This window comes from Physeter macrocephalus, chromosome 4 (assembly GCF_002837175.3).
Source record: "Physeter macrocephalus isolate SW-GA chromosome 4, ASM283717v5, whole genome shotgun sequence".
Taxonomy (NCBI): Eukaryota; Metazoa; Chordata; class Mammalia; order Artiodactyla; family Physeteridae; genus Physeter; species Physeter macrocephalus.
This window is the reverse complement of record NC_041217.1, coordinates 122,428,714-122,446,574: the sequence shown is the minus strand read 5'-3', so window position 1 is coordinate 122,446,574 and position 17,861 is coordinate 122,428,714. Positions and strand designations below refer to the sequence as shown.

At 34.7% G+C, this 17,861-nt stretch overlaps 1 protein-coding gene across 1 annotated transcript in view; it reads right to left on the bottom strand.

Annotated features, from left to right (window-relative positions):
- The window catches only part of NEGR1 (neuronal growth regulator 1), a 947,519-nt gene that overhangs the window by 398,103 nt on the left and 531,555 nt on the right, over positions 1 to 17,861 (bottom strand). Inside the window, exon 3 of the mRNA XM_055084516.1 lies at positions 4,043 to 4,237. Coding sequence (XP_054940491.1) covers positions 4,043 to 4,237 — 195 coding nt within the window. The remainder of the gene's footprint in view (positions 1 to 4,042; positions 4,238 to 17,861) is intronic.

Here is a 17,861-nt window from a genome sequence, read left to right as displayed (position 1 = left end):
CAACAGAGGGAGGCCCACATACCACAAAAAAAAAAAAAAAAAAAAAATAATAATAATAATAATAATGTATGTAAAAGTAGAAAAACAAATTTTCACCTTGACTAACTGGATTCATAGTTTGCCTCCACATCTAAGTTCTTCACTTCTTATTTGCTCTTTATTCCTCCACAGCTGACTTTCTGGTCCATTATGTCACTGAATTGCTGCAATGATCACCAAACTATCTAATCCAAAGGTAACTGGTCTGATCTTATTTAACCTGATTGACATTTTTAACCACTCACTGCTCCAGGAATTTTTTCCTCTTTTGGCTTCTTGTAATCATGGCTTTCTGATTCTATTCCTACATCTCTGACCACTTGTTTGTGGTTTCCTTTATAAGTGATCAATAATTGTTGACTAAACAAAAGTGATGTGTCAAGAGATTGATTTCAGAAAAGAGTGACTTGAGCCTGTTTAAATGTGGACAGGATAAAGTTAATAGAGGAGAAGAGCTTAAAGATGTAGGGAGAAAGAGGATGTTTAATGGAATAAGGACCTGACAAGCAGGAAAGAATGGATGGAACATAACAGGATAAAGCGAACTTAACGGAACATTCTTTATCTTGAGTTAGGCAATAATCTTAACTCCTGTGGATAATTAGAATGAGACTATCCTTTCAAAAGGCACTAAGCATATAGATATTAGAAGAAAAAGAGTTTGAGATACACAGCCCGGTGTTCATGTTCAAATTTTGGCTTCGGAGCCAAAAGAATATCTTTGCTAGCTTATAAACACCAGCAGGGTAAAGCAAGAAAATCTCTGGAGAGTCCAGATATCAAAGAATAGGAATGAACTAGGAAACAGAGATTAAGATAAACAGCAATGAATAATAAGTAGAAATTTGACAGAGGCTTTCAAAATGCTTCCATATTTGTCATATACAATCTATGATTTTAAAATTTATCTTTTTAAGTTTTCCTATTTTTTCTGACTGGATCTAGATTTATTAATAAATTATGTGTGATTAAGAATTTTATTTTGTCTTTCTATTCAAAATCAAATGCCTGGTGTAAACTTGTCAATGTTCTCCAGAAGTTTTAAGTGAGTTTTAGCTTCATGATATCACAGCATTTGAGAGCAGCTATGAGAATTGCATTCAAGAGATGTAAATAGGTCCCTCAATTTCGGAAACAGGGTTGGATATGTTGTGCCACTGGATACCATTCCCTGAGAAGTTACAGCTTCACATATTTAATCCCAAATGGGCATAACTAGACTCTAATCATGAGGAAACATGAGTCAAACTCAGAATGAGAAATATTCTATTTTTTTTAAAGTAGAAAAATGTCAAGGAAGACTAAGAAAGACTAAGGAGTAGTCCCCAGACTAAAGAGGACTAAAGTGATATGACAACTAAATACAATACTAAAGGGAAAAGAACTCTCTAAAGGACACTATTAAATCAGTTGACAAAATTGGAACATGGATAGTAATGGGATAGAAGTATAATGCCAATGTTAAATGTACAAAAGTAAAAAACTGCACTGTGGTTACAGAAGAGAATATCCTTCTTCAGAAATGCACATTGAAAATAACTAGGGAGAAAAGGGCTTGCTGTATGCAAGCTGTTCTCAAATAATTCAATAAAAAAAAATTTCTGTATACTCTACACACAGCAAATGTTGAAGCAAATGGGAAAAATGATGGATGAAACTGAGTAAAGGACATAGGGTGTACTTTGCATTATTTCTGTAACACTTTTTTTTTCTTACTGGGAGTATTTTTATTTTTTTTTTAATTTTATTGATGTATAGTTGATTTACAATGTTGTGTTTAATTTCTGTACAGCAAAGTGTCAGTTATACACACACACACACATATATATATATTCTTTTTCATGTTCTTTTCCATTATGGTTTATCACAGAATATTGAATATAGTTCTCTGTGCTATACAGTAGGACCTTGTTCATCCATCCTATATATAATAGTTTACATCTGCTAATCCCAAACTTTTTAAATATAAATTTGAAATTAATTTCTACATATAGAATAGAAAATATAGAAAGGAAGAAATCATCACTATAAGTAACTCTAAGGAAGCTCATATATTCAGAAACTTCTCAAGAAAGATATTTTGGGGAAAGTACACTAAGTTGTTTGAACTAACAAGTGGAATGGCAACTTCAGTTGGTTCAGGCAATGTCTGTGATGTGGTTGAACTCACAACCTAACTTTTCCAGAGATAAGGGAGAAGCTCTGTGGAGCTACCTTCCTGTGACCAGCCATTTATAAAAATATCAGCTATGTCTAGCTATTCATTAGATAATAGTTAATATTTATGCTAATTTTACTCATTTGCTCTGTATGGTAGGATCAGAAAAACAAATCTATGCACAGTTTAACTTATAAACCCAATCCTTCTTCTTTCAGCTTCATGATGCTATCCATTATCGTCATTCTAATAACTTCACTAACCAACATTCATGGTATTTAATTAAACTAAAATGTATCTAAGCACTTACAAAAAGAATATGCATAATAACAAGCACTGCAAAGAAGGAGAGTTAAATCCAAAATATTAATCTTAAATTGTATGAAGATGGAGATTATGTGCTTCATTCTTACAAAAATTATATTTTCATATCAGATTTAAATCCCCAGAAAGATGATTAAGAATCAACCTTACATTTGCATATCACCTTATACTTTTTAATGCACATTTATGCTTATTATCTTTTTTGAGTCTCACAATAGCCAGGGATTTTTATCATTCGATTTTTGGAAAGTAGGAAACTAGCTGAGGGTAACTGAGGCTAAGAGATTTGCACTAGGATTTGCTGAACTGATGAATAAGGAAGTTGAGATTGGAGCACATGTATTCTAACTGCTAGTCCTGGGTTTGCCTCACTTACACCCCATGGAGAGTCTTGCCACTAATTCAGTGCTCACATACCAGTTTTATGATTCTGTAGCCACTCTAGAGAGTGAAAGGTTGGCAGTCAAAAGCACACTCATGGTTCAGAAATATTACAGGGACCATAATGCATATTATGTAAGGGTATATTGCTGTTCTATTGATTTTTTTCTCACATTAATAGTAATACTAAGAGTATGATGTGAGTAAGTCTCATTAGACCTACTGCATAAATGAGAAAACGAAAAGGCACTTAAGGATAAGTGATATTAAAGAAAGCATTAGCAGATAAAATAGATGTTCTAATTGTAATCTTTCTACACCTATATAAAATATGCCTTTTTGATTCCTTTAAAAGAGATTTCCTCATCCTAGCCTTGTTCAAGTTATTTCTACCCAAAATATAAATCAAATATTGTTTATCTGAAATGTGCTGGGATCTTATTCATTAAAAGTACTACTCTTACTTCATGGTACATTTAAAGCTATGTAATTCAAATATTTAGATTTTACACAAATTGATGACTCCGTTAGAGTTGTGGCTGTGAAAACAGACCTGTCTTGATGATGATTATCCCCAGCTTCCTAAAGTTGACAGTCTCTTTAGGAGGATGTGCCCTTGTATCAGAAGCACCAGACACCGATAAACATGTTATATCCCTTAATTTCACCTAGCTATGTGATCTTGTACAGGTTACTTAAACTCTTGGGTTTTTAGATCCCTCATCAGTTAAAATTTAATTCTAACTGCCAAATCCTTGATTCTGAACTTCAGTTTGATATTAGACACAGCAAACTCATAGTTTGTATAATTTTATTCTCCTCTGATTACGTCAGCAGTTCATGCTGGCCTATTAACATGTGAATGCTGATTGAATAAAAGCCTTACACATTTAAATGAAGATATTTCTCTTGTGATATTTCCATTTGCGCCTTTTGTCTATTGATTTGTGATTATCCAGTATACTACAGGGAAAATAACCTTGCCTAGGAATCAAGAGACCTAAGTTCTACTCTGGGCTCTGACAGAAAATATTCATTTAACTTTTGTGAACTACATGCATTTAGGTATAAAGAATAAGTATAAAAATATGCATCCTGACTACCTCATGAAAAGGATATAAAAAATTAGTTGACTCTTACATTCTGAACAAGTGAGGTTACAGGAGGATATTGAACAGCACGAGCAACACTGATACTTTTCTGCTTTACCTGATGGGGAGATGTGCCTCCAGGAAATGGAAGGCTCTGGTTTCCCAGTGGCCAAACAAGTCAGGGTGACATTGGTTCCTTCATTGATGGTCATATCACTTGAGATGTCATATATCTTCGGAGGAACTGAAATGGCAAAACATGCAGTGGTCAGAAAAAAAATGTATAAAAATCTGTTGAACTATATATGATTAACTCCATGATATCATGCAATCAAACTATGGTGGCGAAATGTACTTATGGCCCATGGTCATCACCTAAAAGATAGATTCTCTAGATCCTCAGGATTACCCTAGAGTTTTTTTGTTTTTTGATTGGTTTTAATTTTCTCTAATATTTGACTATGAAATATTTTAGGACAAATTAAATATTTAATAACAAAAAGTTTCAATAGTGCTTAAATGATCAATAAATATTGTTGTGAATACTTTGTATTACGTAAACTAGAATATAGCCATCTGTCTGTTCCATCCATGTATCTACACTATAATGATGGTTTTCCTGTTGAAATGATTAAAGAAAAATGGAAATCTGGAAGAAACTTAAACTAGCAGAACAGTTATGCCTGCATGGTGATTTAAGAGCTAAGTGAGGTAAAACATGTACAGAATTGGGATGTAAGATTTCAGGGTCGCAAAGGCAATTTAGGTCTCAATTTTCTAATCTGCCAAATAGTAGGGCTGGAATTTCTGAGCATTTATGTTCTAAGGAACACAAATTCTAAGGGCTGTGAAAGATGTGTTCAACATGAGTTTTCTTGTCAGTAATGGATGGAAATTTGTTGAAACAGGTCTCTTTATTTTGAGATTTCTTAGAACCTTTGTTATGACCTTTGCTCTGTAAATTTACAAGAGTGAAAGGGCAAATATTGTGATGTGGATTTTTTTTTTTTCCTGATGTATTAGGCTATGGAAACTCTTATAACAGAGCATTTGATGAAAGTAGTGAGCCTGGAATAAACTTTGGGAATGTTGAATAGGAAAATACCTAAATTAACTTCCAGGATAAAAATGTCTGTATTCTCTCAAATACCAAATGATCTCATTTAATCCTTATGCAGCATGGATATAAATCCTGTGTCCTCTACAGGCTAGCTGTGTTACCTCAGCCTCAGGTCTTCATCTGCAAGCTGGAGATAATAGTACAAACCCCATATAGCTACTGTGAAGATTAATAAGTCAACATATGTTAAAGGGTTTAGAAAAGTTCCTGGCATCATTGTTAGCTATCAATATTATTATTAGATGCCTTAAAACACATATTTGGTGTTTGACTTTAATTTCACTACTGCTCTTTTCCCATGCCTTAAAATTGCTCTCAGAAATTCACCACTTTGATAGTATACATGTTGGGCCTGTGCCATAAGTTTTGTTTTCCTATATAAAAATTATAGTATGTTGAAGTTTCAGGTCAAAGCTAAATAAATGGCAATTAGATACATTGATAACTATTATAAAAACATGCTTTTTAAGTGGAATTTTTCTCATTGTTCCATTCTTAGGGTTTCTTTCGGCAAGAGATATGTTTTCACAGTTATTTTAAAAACCAGTAACTAAAATCTGTCATAAGGATAAATTAAATTACTCATAATTTGAATATCATCTTTGATTTTTTAATGGAACCAAAACTCTGCTACAAGAAAATCTGGGATGATTTTATTATAAATATAAAGTATTCGATTATAAATAACTGGTGATATGATTGAGGAAAGGACTTATTCCTAAGTGATATACTATTGTATCTGTTTCTAAATGACATACTTTAATTGACATTTAAGACATATTATCATTAAACTCTTCATTGAGCTCTTCTCAGGCAAATAATAAAAAATTAAAACCATTCCAAATAGAAGACTCTTTCTAGCTTAACTGAAACAGAACAGAAATAAAAACTTTAAAATACCCTAGGAAGAAAGTAGAGAAAAACGTGCAAGACTTACTAGTGAATTGAAGATTTAATAAAAATAAACTTATAACATTAAAAAATATATATCCTTTGGATATATGAATGTAGGTATTGGTTTGATATAGTAAACCATGAAATACATGTGTATATACAAACACATGTGTATATATTTATGAGTGTGTGTGTATATATATATATAAATATACAGATACATATATACCAATGTCTACTATTAAAAAAAGAAAAAGTTATATGATACCTTCCTTCTTTATGTAGAAGATAGTACACAGAGATCAGTCTAGTCTGGTTAGTTTTATTTTAAACATATAACTGATTCAACTTTGGGCAGAGGTGTATATATTTAAGAGAAATGATGGAGTGCCATAAGACCATGCATTCTAGCCTCTAAATTAAATTATTTTGTCAATTTTATCTGACTTTAAAATAGTTTAGTTTCATCTTTACACATCTACTTATATTTAAAGTGGTAAACTAATATTAAGCACAATATTTGATTTCACAGAGAAATAGCCAAGTCCCTTAGCAATAACTTAGATTTAACATTTAACTATGGGAAATTCTGTGGTGGGGGAAGACTGTTGAATTTCAGGTGTGACATGTCAGTTCAGTGATTGCAACTACCTCCTGGGGCCTCGTAATTCAGGATCTTCTACAGGAAAGAAACATCTGGAAAGAGGATGTTAGCAAGGGAAATCTCTCTGGCAAGGCACTTCTCCCCAGAATGCATCACCTGTTGGCAACAGATGTGTGTGTAGAGAGGGCCAATGAAGTCCTTCACATGCAATGTATGTAGTTTGTGGAGGCAAAAACAGGTGTTGCTTTGCTGAATTGCATATCCAGTTCAAGACTTCAAAGTTTTACTGATTATTATGGAGGGAATAATTCTGGACTCACAGGAAATGCAAAAATTTCAAAGCATAATCCTTGACCTCAAGGAACTTAAAATTAAAAGAGGGAGGCAGATTGGTAAGTAACTAAGAGAAGAAAAAATATTTTCCACATTTTCCTTTCTCATTTTACATGAATAACACATGTCTACTAGGTATGCCTTCTGGGTTCAAATCATCAGAGATTAATTTTGTGTTTGTTTCTTTTAGAGCAAACCATGAAGGATAGTTTATCTACAAAGTTATTCATTGCAGTGCTATTTATAATAGAGAAGAACTATCAGTTACCTCGATGTAAGAAAACAGAAATGGAGATATTGTTAGCTCTGCCTCCAGAATAAGGTGTGGTTTCCAGGAAGGGTTTGGGATGAATCTGGGGAACATTAGGCCAAGATATAAAGGAAAAGAAAAGTGATACTTCTACCGTGGGTGGCAGGAGCTTGGAGAATGGTAATGTCTCGAGTGTCTTAAGACCCTCCCGTTCTGGATTACAGTTTGTGTATAAATGGTGCACGCGCACAGGTGGGAAGAACGCCACTGAACTTTCTAAATGACAAAACATTTCTTATGGTATGTCCAATATTCTACGCGCTTGCATAGAAAAAAGAAAAATGAGGAGAGTTAAAATAACTTACTATTCTAGACATCTGTTTCTTTTCTATATACCTTATATCAAACTCCTTCAACCTTTTTATTTATAAATTTAACTTAAAAATCAATTGTTTAAAAAGAAGTATGTTCAATCAATTCAATAATTTTTAAGTCACTAAGTAACTCTATATTTTAATGAGTATTTTAGGTTGCTGTGCATATTAAGTATTTATGACCTAGAGCAGAGTCATAAAGGAATAAGTTATTCATCTAAATATACACTTGTTTAATTCGCAGGAAATAATTATTATAACATTAAAATTGTCATCATCATCATGACACCATAAATAAAAACACTGAAAGGTAGAAGTTCTAGATTTCTCACTAAATCACAGAATATCTTTTTCCTAATAGGACCCTAAATGGGGATACACACAACTTTACATCTGTGTTAATAATGAACTGTTGCTTATCACCAGTTAGAGACATTGAAGAACATTGGAAACTTTCTAAGCAATAGGGTTGGGAGTGGATTTAAAGTTTGTGTTGGAGGGAAATTTTTTTTAAAATTCCCACATACATTTAAAGGAATCACTCTTGTACCTTCAAATTCATAACCTACTTTGCCTTTAATCAATTATTCACAGGACTCAATTTCAACTACTGTTTACCACCCTGTTCTCAACTCCTATTCAGTTGATGCCACGGTGGGGGGTGGGAAATGATGCATATTTAGATGCATTTATAGATTTAGATTCATTCAAGGTAATTCAAATCTCTTGCTGGTTTCACTTTCATCAAAAATTATGCAATATGACTTGCCCCAACTGCCTTCTCCTTTTGGAACCATCTATCACGGTGTCTTCAGGCAGGATGGAGCATTCTTAGTAAGAAAAATCTTAGAATACATATCCAAACCAAATACTAACAATTTCCACACAACCAGCCATTTGGGATTATTCCCTACCATTTGCATTATGATGGGCAATTGAGTCTGTGAGTGTCCTCATTGTTACTTATTTTTTTTACTTGTACATAATTTCTGAACTGTATAAGTAAAATAAGATTTTGTTTGTTTAATGAGCAGCCTTCACAGATTTAACTTAAATTTCTTCCAACAACTCATCCTGTAGTGTGGAACATGACCATTAAAAATTTGAGAAGTCAACATAAGGGTGACAAATATGTACAACACAGGAATCATATGAGCACACTCTTTTATTTTATATGAAAAGTCTGTTCAGGGACTGCGGCCAGGATGCTGGTGTGAGGAAGTCAGAGACAAGGAGCCTGGCGTCCTTGCTGTGGGGTGGCAGCTGGTGGAAAATATTTTTTTAAAAAGTCTGTGTAGACGATAATAAATAAAATAGAGTTCACACCTATATGAAGTTGCATGAGATGTGAGGTGGTGCCACACGTAAAAATGAAAATCTTTAGAGGATGTAGTTGATGGCTATCTTAACTGTAAATAAATGCAAGACATGGACTATTTGGATCTGGGCAGTTTCATTGGTTTACTAGAATCAATTAAATGCCCCATCAAGTTCTTAAGTTGTAAGAGTCTGTGAAAGACAACAGTACATACAAATCCATTTGGAGGGCTTCTTTAGGCTGCAAGAGCTAAAAGGTGGATGGATTATGTATTTAAGCTGGTCCACAGATACTCACAGATTGTTAAAAAAACATCAGTTGAGTGCTTATTATAACCACAATATTCTGGGCACAAAAATCACCTGCTTCCATAGCCAGGGTATAAAAATCACAGCAGTGATTTATAAGCAGGTGTACTACGTGTCTTCCCATTCAGTCTCTGAAGCCATAGGCTCATTTCTAAAAACCTTTAAAGGTTTTAATATATCTAATTGAATTATGCATACACTGGGTCATATGCATAATTCACTGGGTCAAACAAAAAATAAAAATAAAAGCGATTCCATCTCTTTGTGTCCTGCTTGACTCACCTCTCCCAGAGTGACTTTCTCCACCTCAAAAGCTTACCACAAAGGAGGAACACTGAAATGTGAATTTCTGAGGGAATGTTAAAGGGTTAAATTTCATCTGAAAGCATTGTGTGACTGATGACTTTGAACATGTTCAAGCAAGATAGATTTTTTCTGGGTGTGTGTCTTGTTGAAATAACCATTTACACCCCACAACACGCTGTTCCTTCTCACTCCCCCTGCTCTGGTATTGATAGTTTCTTCTTTATAGCATTCTTTGCAGTCTGTCATTGGTATTTATTTCTTTACTTGTTTATCGCCTGTCTTCTCTTCATGCAACATAAGTAAAGGTATTGGGTCAGAACCTTGTTTACCTTATTCAACAGCCTATTATAAGTACCTAGAAAAGAGCCTGACACATATGGGATATTCAACAATATTTGTTTTATTGTTTTTTAATGTGCTGAGCTAATATTTCTTTGGCTTCATAATAATGATTTCCCATAGAATTTCATACCACTGCAAGGATGATATAATATAAATTCTGAGAATATAGTGAAAATGTAATTATAGTGCTAAGTGTCCTATGTGACGTTTTTCAAGGTTCTCCAAGATTGGGGATTCACTATTTCTCTTAATTTATTTAAAAGCATGACATTTCCGTACTGCATTGCCTACTATAGCTTTTGCCATGCAAACCCAGAGAAATAATTGAACAATAATTATAAATTTATTTTCAACAGAATGAGCTGCACTGCGCCACCAGGGAAGCCCAGGACTGTGTATTTTGGTTAGAGGTTTTTTTTTGGTTTTTTTTTGTTTTTGTTTCCCGGTTCCCCTGCATCGGCAGGCGGACGCGCAACCACTGCGCCACCAGGGAAGCCCAGGACTGTGTATTTTGGTTAGAGGTTTTTTTTTGTTTTTTTTTTGTTTTTGTTTTTGTTTTGTTTTTGTTTTTTTTTACGTGAGAAGCTATGTAAATTAAGGGTCAAAAGTATTTGACTCGAATAGTGTGTACATATTATTTCTGGTTTTTTTTTCCCTCTCCATAGACTTGGAGTCTGGGTGAGTTCGAATAACCTATATCTCTGAAGATTTTCCAAACGGCTTGAGTCAACAAGCTAAACATAACTATAAATCTTCAGAGAATTGGCTTTTTTTGAACTCCCATATCTTGTAATGGCTGGCAATATCAAAAGAACAGTCTTTCCTTAGGCTGGCACTTCCCTTTTCAGTCTTGGCCAGCCCCCAGAAAGTGAAAGCAAATCTTCGTTACATAACAAATCTCCTGGAAAAGGTGCTGTTCTCAAACTGAGAGAAGAAATTGTTGCATGATTTTTTTTCCTAAACTGGCTTGCTGGTGGGTGCTTGATGGCTTCCTGGCCTGCATCTAACTAGCAACATTGTTTTCTCCAGCTCAGAGACTATAAACTGACTTTTTATAGTTTATGACATTTCAGAGATTTCTATGGTTTATCCCTTCATCCCATCACTGATAGGAGATAAAAATAGCTAAGTGTGACTTGTAAATGCAAACTTGCCGGATTTGTGAATTACCTACTGATGAAATATGTCAGAACTGCTTTGGGGGGCAAAGAAAGTGTTTGAAAAAAAATGTATCTTTCAGACTTCAGTTCAAACTTTGAATCATGTTGTTTAACTTAGTGTTTTTCCTTTTTTATAAGACCTATGTATAAATTGTTCTCAGTTTACTATGTCCTTCAGGGGGTCAGCTATATACACTGGCAGAACAAGCAGAGACCTATTTTAATCCATCCATCCATCCATCCATCCATCCATCCATCTATCCATTCATTCATTCAACAAATATTTACTGAGAAACCAAGTTGATTTAAGGAGACCTATCTTAAGGAGTCCATGTCTAAAGAGTTAGAAAAACCTAACACTATTAATTAGGATATGGAGTCATAAATCCTACAAAGTAGATTCTGTACAGGAAGGTGTTTTGGGAACACGGAGTAGTAAATCTAACTCTACCTATGGAGTCAGAATTGGAGGGGATACTGATCTTAGATAAGGCTTTATGAAACAGATGACATTTGAGTGGAATTTGATGGTTAAAAACAGTAGTTTCCTATACCCAGATAATCATCAGGATGATCTGGTAATCCTGGGGTAGAGAGGGCACAACTTAGGGGATCCTAGACCAATAGGTTTGGAGTGAGCTCCAAAATCTACAGATTTTGGTAACATTTACAGGACACCAGAAAGTTTTCTCCATAAGCTTCCCTCTCCTATTTATTTAAAAACTCCACTCTAGTTAGAGAGCCCTCCTTCACAGCCTCAGAGCAGTTATGTGCCTGCAAGGACCTAATATTAAAGTGTAACTGTCCCTAGAAGAGATGATACCTTAATAGCTTGCACTCAGTAGAAAGGTGCTATGAGCAACTTTTCCCCACTGTGTTATTTTCCCTTGGGAAAATGTAGAATTGGTTCATGTAGCAGGGATCAAGACAACCAGTGATGGAGAGAAGAAAGTGAGCATCTGAGAGTGATAAACCCCACAGGATATAGAGTTATGGAAAAAATCAAAGTTGGAAATGACTTCCTTCTCTCTTTCCTTTCTCTCCATGTTTGCTTGACTACCTAATACATGGATTATACATCAAATAGGATGAAAGAAAGCAAGTAATCCCTAAATTTTAAGACAGATTTTCTTACTGAGGAAAGGCCTAGGTGTTCGCTAGGTAGATTTTCAGTATCAAATACATATAAATATATACACACACATATGTAAATACACATGTATGTACATATGTTATATTAAGAAGGCTTACCATACATGATAATTAAATGTGACAAAAGAATAAAGAAAGGTCACTGGTTTAGAAAGGATAAGTTTTGGAGGCTTAATATTTATTTAATGATTTAAAAATTTTTGGTTGAAGGCAAGTTCCTCACCTGCTGAATAAACATTTTTAAAGCAGAAATACAACATTGTTATACAAGAGTTTCAATATTTTAGACTGTAAAGATTTTTCTTTTTGCTTCATTTTTGCTGGAGGATCAAGAGCTGGCCTCTACACATGAATGTTTACACACCAGAGTTCAAAACCCTGCTATACCTCAGGCTAGCTTCAGCTTCACTTACTTGGGTGGTTCAAAGATATAAAATACTGCTTAAAATCAGGACCATAATAACAGCTACCCCCTCAGGCAGCAGCAGCAGGAAGGCTAGAACACACCTACAGCAGTGTTGTATATCACAGGGAATCTACAATGCCTTTGTAACTCATCCTTCTCCCCAGTAGAAAATAGTTGCAAAATACATAGGAAGAACACCACAACTGAAATGCCTTAGAGCACACAAATCTAGGTATCCATACCTAGTGAGGCAGATTTCTTAAGAAACCGACTCTATTATCTTTAAAACCTTCAGTGACGATAACATTTTATTAGGAATTAATAATGAGCTTTTTCCTGGAAACAATTCAGCAGTATACTTTAAGAACTTAAAAAAATCCAACCCAGGGAGCCAATGATTTCCCTTCCAGGAATTTATCTTAAGGAAAGCAGGTACCTCCTTCCAGTATAGTCACTATTCCCACCAACCTGGTGGCCAGCTCCACTGTTCTGTTTGAAAATGTGCCAGCAAATGCCCTCTGGAATGGCCCGGGTGAACTTTTCTTGCCTCATCTTTGGCAGTGAACTATTCTCTACATAAACCAGAGGAAACAGCCAGCTGTGTCATGCTAGGACCCAGCTGCCTTCTTTGCAAATATTTCCCAGAGCTAAAAGCTTGCTTTAGCATTTTTTGAAACACAAGAGAGTCCAATGTCTACCTTTGGACTCATAGAGTTATATTGAAACACCTGGTTCCAGATTTTTTTTTTTTTTCCCCACGGGCTCTAGAGCACAGGCTTCAGTAGTTGTGGCTCACAGGTTCTAGAAGCACAGGCTTCATTAGTTGTGGCTCACGGGCTCTAGAGCACAGGCTCAGTAGTTGTGGCACCCGGGCCCAGTTGCTCCACAGCACGTGGGATCCTCCCAGACCAGGGCTTGAACCCGTGTCCCCTGCATTGACAGGCGGATTCTCAACCACTGCACCACCAGGGAAGCCCCAGATTTCTTGAGGTAAGCCTCTTCCGGTTCAACAGGAGTTCTCTTTGTGAGGCTCAGGTGTCCATAAATGTGTTTTAGTACATTTTTATATCTAAAGCCTGCTATGCTGCTTTCTGCATTTGCAGAGAAGATGTGTCATGTCAGTGCAATCAGAAAAAATAATGGTTTCTCTGTAGTACTCTGGTTTCTTTGTTATTTGTACATAATATGTATTTTCCTAATTATAAAGGTAGTACACACTTATTGAAAAGAATGTGGAAAATATATAAAGAATGAGGAAGACAAACCCCAAACCACCTATTAGGTTGAAACACCTAAAGTTGCCTTTTGGTAGGTCAAAACAAATGTGTATGTGTACGCTGGAGAGCACCAGTCTAAAGACTGACAATTTCCATTTAGAAATGAAAGTCCAGGTTTGCCAGATTTTTAGATATGAACTATTCTATTATTTTGTACCATACAAATTCATCAAAATATCTGTGGATTTACCTCAGCACCAACTCAAATGGCACCATTCTGGGATTTAGAAAAATTTGCAGCTTACTGAAGACACTTGATCATCACAGCTGGAAAACTGTCATAATGTAGTAATCTACATGGTCTATGAAAATAAACAGTGCCTGTAGGTTTATGTGTGTGCAAAATCCTCACCATCCACTGCAAGCCCTTTGTAGTCTGAATGCAGTCATGAAGTCACAACTTGCTATCTATGCCCTGCACTCTGGCAAGCCCTCAGCCTGTTCATTTGCCTTGAAAGACCCATTTTTACATTACATTGCTTGGTTTCTCATAAAAGCTGTGCATTATCACACTAATGTGTGGTTGCTCACCTGTCATGGAATAACCATGATGACATCTCCAGAGTGATCAGAGTTCTGCCTTAGGAAATATTCTGAGAACAGGTCTTATTCAGAAGTTTAAATAATAATATTATGATTCACATTAATATTTTGCTTCCCCACAAATTTTACATTTTTAAATCATTGTGTTTCCTTATCTGCTTTTCTCAAAGAGAATGCTTTATTTATGCTTAAAATGTAACAACCAAACGTTATTGTGCAATCATACGCCCAGATATCTCAGTGCAGTCCTATGGTTACATGCACAGATTCTCTCTAAAATTGGGTTAAAAGGTAATTTGCCATTTGCTGGCCCTTAGATCATTAGTCATAGTGGCCAAAGTGCATTCTCTTATAATTCAATATAAAAGAAATTGCTTTTATGGCATTAACTATATTATATTCAAAATTGTATAAATTATTGAAATACTATGACTACTGCCAAGATATAAGACAGTTCACATAGAAAAAGTTCCATTTTAAATTATTCATTGGAAAAATGTCAGTCTCTTGCCAGAAATTGTTTTATACTGGGGCTAGCTTTGGGGACTTACATTTAAATATGAATCACAAGAACTCTGGAAATTTCAGATACTCATAATTCTCTTGGCTTTGAATAATTTGTTCATTTAAGTTGCTCATTTCCATCAAGTGGATTAAACATTATAAATTGTCTTGTATCTAGGTGCTATTCTAATGAGCATTTTCATTAGTAGGCAAAGTCTTCATAGGTAATTCATTGTAAGTCATGATAAAATAATATCAAAAATCCATATAAAAGTACTGAAATTTGGTGACTTACACTAAGTATTTTTGAATAGAATATAGAAACTGTATAACCAGTGAGTTATATATGTTATATATACATATGCACATATATAAATTTTATGTATGTGTACATACATGAGTATATACATGTATGTATATTTGTCATAAAGTTGATATATATTATATTGGATTGTGTGTATTTTGTAACATAATTAAGTGTCATTGCTAATAATAGAATATGGTAGTAACGGGGCAAATCTAATTATAAGATACGTAATTATGTTACAAAATACACATACACAAACATATGCACACATATCCAATCTATGTATATTTCTCCTACACATTTCTGGAGAACTCATATGAATCAAGGAACTATTTTATATGGATCTCTGAGTATTTTACAAGATCATACTTAGTACATAGTAAGTGCTCAGAAGGTATTGAATAAGGATGTTTTTTATCAGTTCTAAATGTTCCTTTTTTGAAGAGTTAGTTTTTAACACCCTCATTAAAAAGTCATTCTCCCTCATATTAATTACAACATTCTGAGGAACAGAGATATTTAACTACTTTTCCCTTTTGAATTAAAAAACATTGTGGGTAAACTACTCCCTGGAGTATTAAGTAAGAAAAGTTGATTTATTTTAGTTTCTCCAAGGTATTAGGTGTGTAACATATCTGCACATCGCAGTTGAAAGTATTGTGTATTTTTATTTTCTAGACAATATCATATTATATTGTTAAGAACTTGAAAATGTGGTTAAGACTGAAAAGTGTATTCTCTTGGGCATGTGTGTTCTGTAACTACCTCTCCTACCTGCTAGTTTTTCTTGTTTTGAACACTCCAGTCTCATCACTTGGCAGTTTCTGCCAGTTGGAAAACTCAATCTACCCACTAAGCATTAACTCTATTATTCTATATTTTTGCCTATACCTTTCATAACTATTTATTCTTTTTTCACAGCTACTACTATTATGGAAGGGCAGAAAGGGCATATCTAAATTTTGGCTTGAGGATTGAGATAAATGAAGGGCAAGGTTTAGCCATATCAAAATGACCAAATTAACCTTTTTGGTATGTTAACTAGCTTAACTGATAGAGGGAATTCTATGAACATATTGAGTGTACATAGATCTCAAGAGTGATTTGACAGTTGTTAATGATAGTTTAAGCAATAGAATGGAGAAATGTGGACAAAAAGGCCACACAGGCAGGAAGAATACTGTTTGCCCCTACAACCAGTGTTGGTGGGTAGGTTCATGTAAGTATGAAGGGAGAATGTTAGAGGAAGGCCATGAGGAGCTGGGTCTGGCTCTGTCCTTTCCTCAATTTTAAACATCTTGGATGAAGCTCTTGGAGACATGCTTATTGATAAAACCATATCAGGGGTCATGTTTTCAGTTATAGTCACTACAATTTAAGAGTGACACACTGGTATGTTATTTTACAATGAGAGGTCAGTCAGAATAGTAAAGTGTCCAGACACAATAACATGTAAAGACACAGCTGAAGGAGCTAGGAATGTTTACATAAAGGTAAGGAATGGAAAGAAGGAAGATTTTTGAATAGACTTGTGGATTTATTCTAGTTTGTTCTTGTGGACAGAATAATGGTAGATTTCAGGTCATTATAGTGAACTATCCTAAACAAGAATGTCCTCACAATGAAATAGATTATTTATGAGAATATAAACTCCCTGTCATCAAAAGATTCTCAGGGAAATATGGAAGACCAGCAGGATTAGACAAGGGATTACTACCAATATATTTGGGTGAGTGCTTGGGTCAAATATGCTCAAAGGGATTTTCAACTCCTATATTCTTTGACTCTGTCACAAATCCAAGTAAAATACCATGAACATGCTAAAGGGCCTGGGCAAATGGTTATTTATGTTTCCTCTGAGTGCTTAAAACATAATAAGAAAAAATAAGTTCTTGCTGAATTCTAGGAATGCAAAGAATAGTTGAATAATATCTTTGTAGGAAAAAAAAGAGTATTCTCTGCTATCTGAAAACTCTGTTGACCAATTTTATATTTGCCTTTCCACCATAATATGAATAGAACATCACGTGATTTTTACCTAAGCAAATTTTTTGTGAGTTTGTGTGCATTATAGCAGTCACAGTGTATGCATCCAGATCAGTGTGTTAGTATAAACAGATGGAAATATGCTTCTCAGTTGATGAGTAACGTAAGAGCCCTTCTCATCCTGTTTCACCAAACACCTAAACCCACACACTTTCTGCCCTGGTTTCTCTTTTTTTTTCATATTTATCTCTGAATTGTTTTTAATTTCCAGAAATGGGATGACCACCTGCCTTTCAAACATACTGCAAAAACAGCAGTGATTATGGTTGATTTTTGCTAGTCAGTTATTTTATAGAAGAAAATATGTACCAAAAATGACAGCAGAGTCACCAGCTGATGAGAAGATTTATTATGTATATAACATTGTGCTTTTGGTAGGGAGTCAGCAGAAATGTGTTATGACTGTAATACCAAACTGTTTCTATCAGGCTGAGAGCCATAACATTCAAATGTTACCTTAAGGAACCGAGCTGTGTGCTTACTACTGAACAGTACTTTTTTAAAAAGGAGGATTAAACAAAATTTATAAGAGAAAAAGTGAACTTTTGTAGTTAAGATATATAATCTGTTCCTTTCTGGGGGTAGCAAGGCTGCTACTTGATCAACAAACATGTCCTCTTCTTG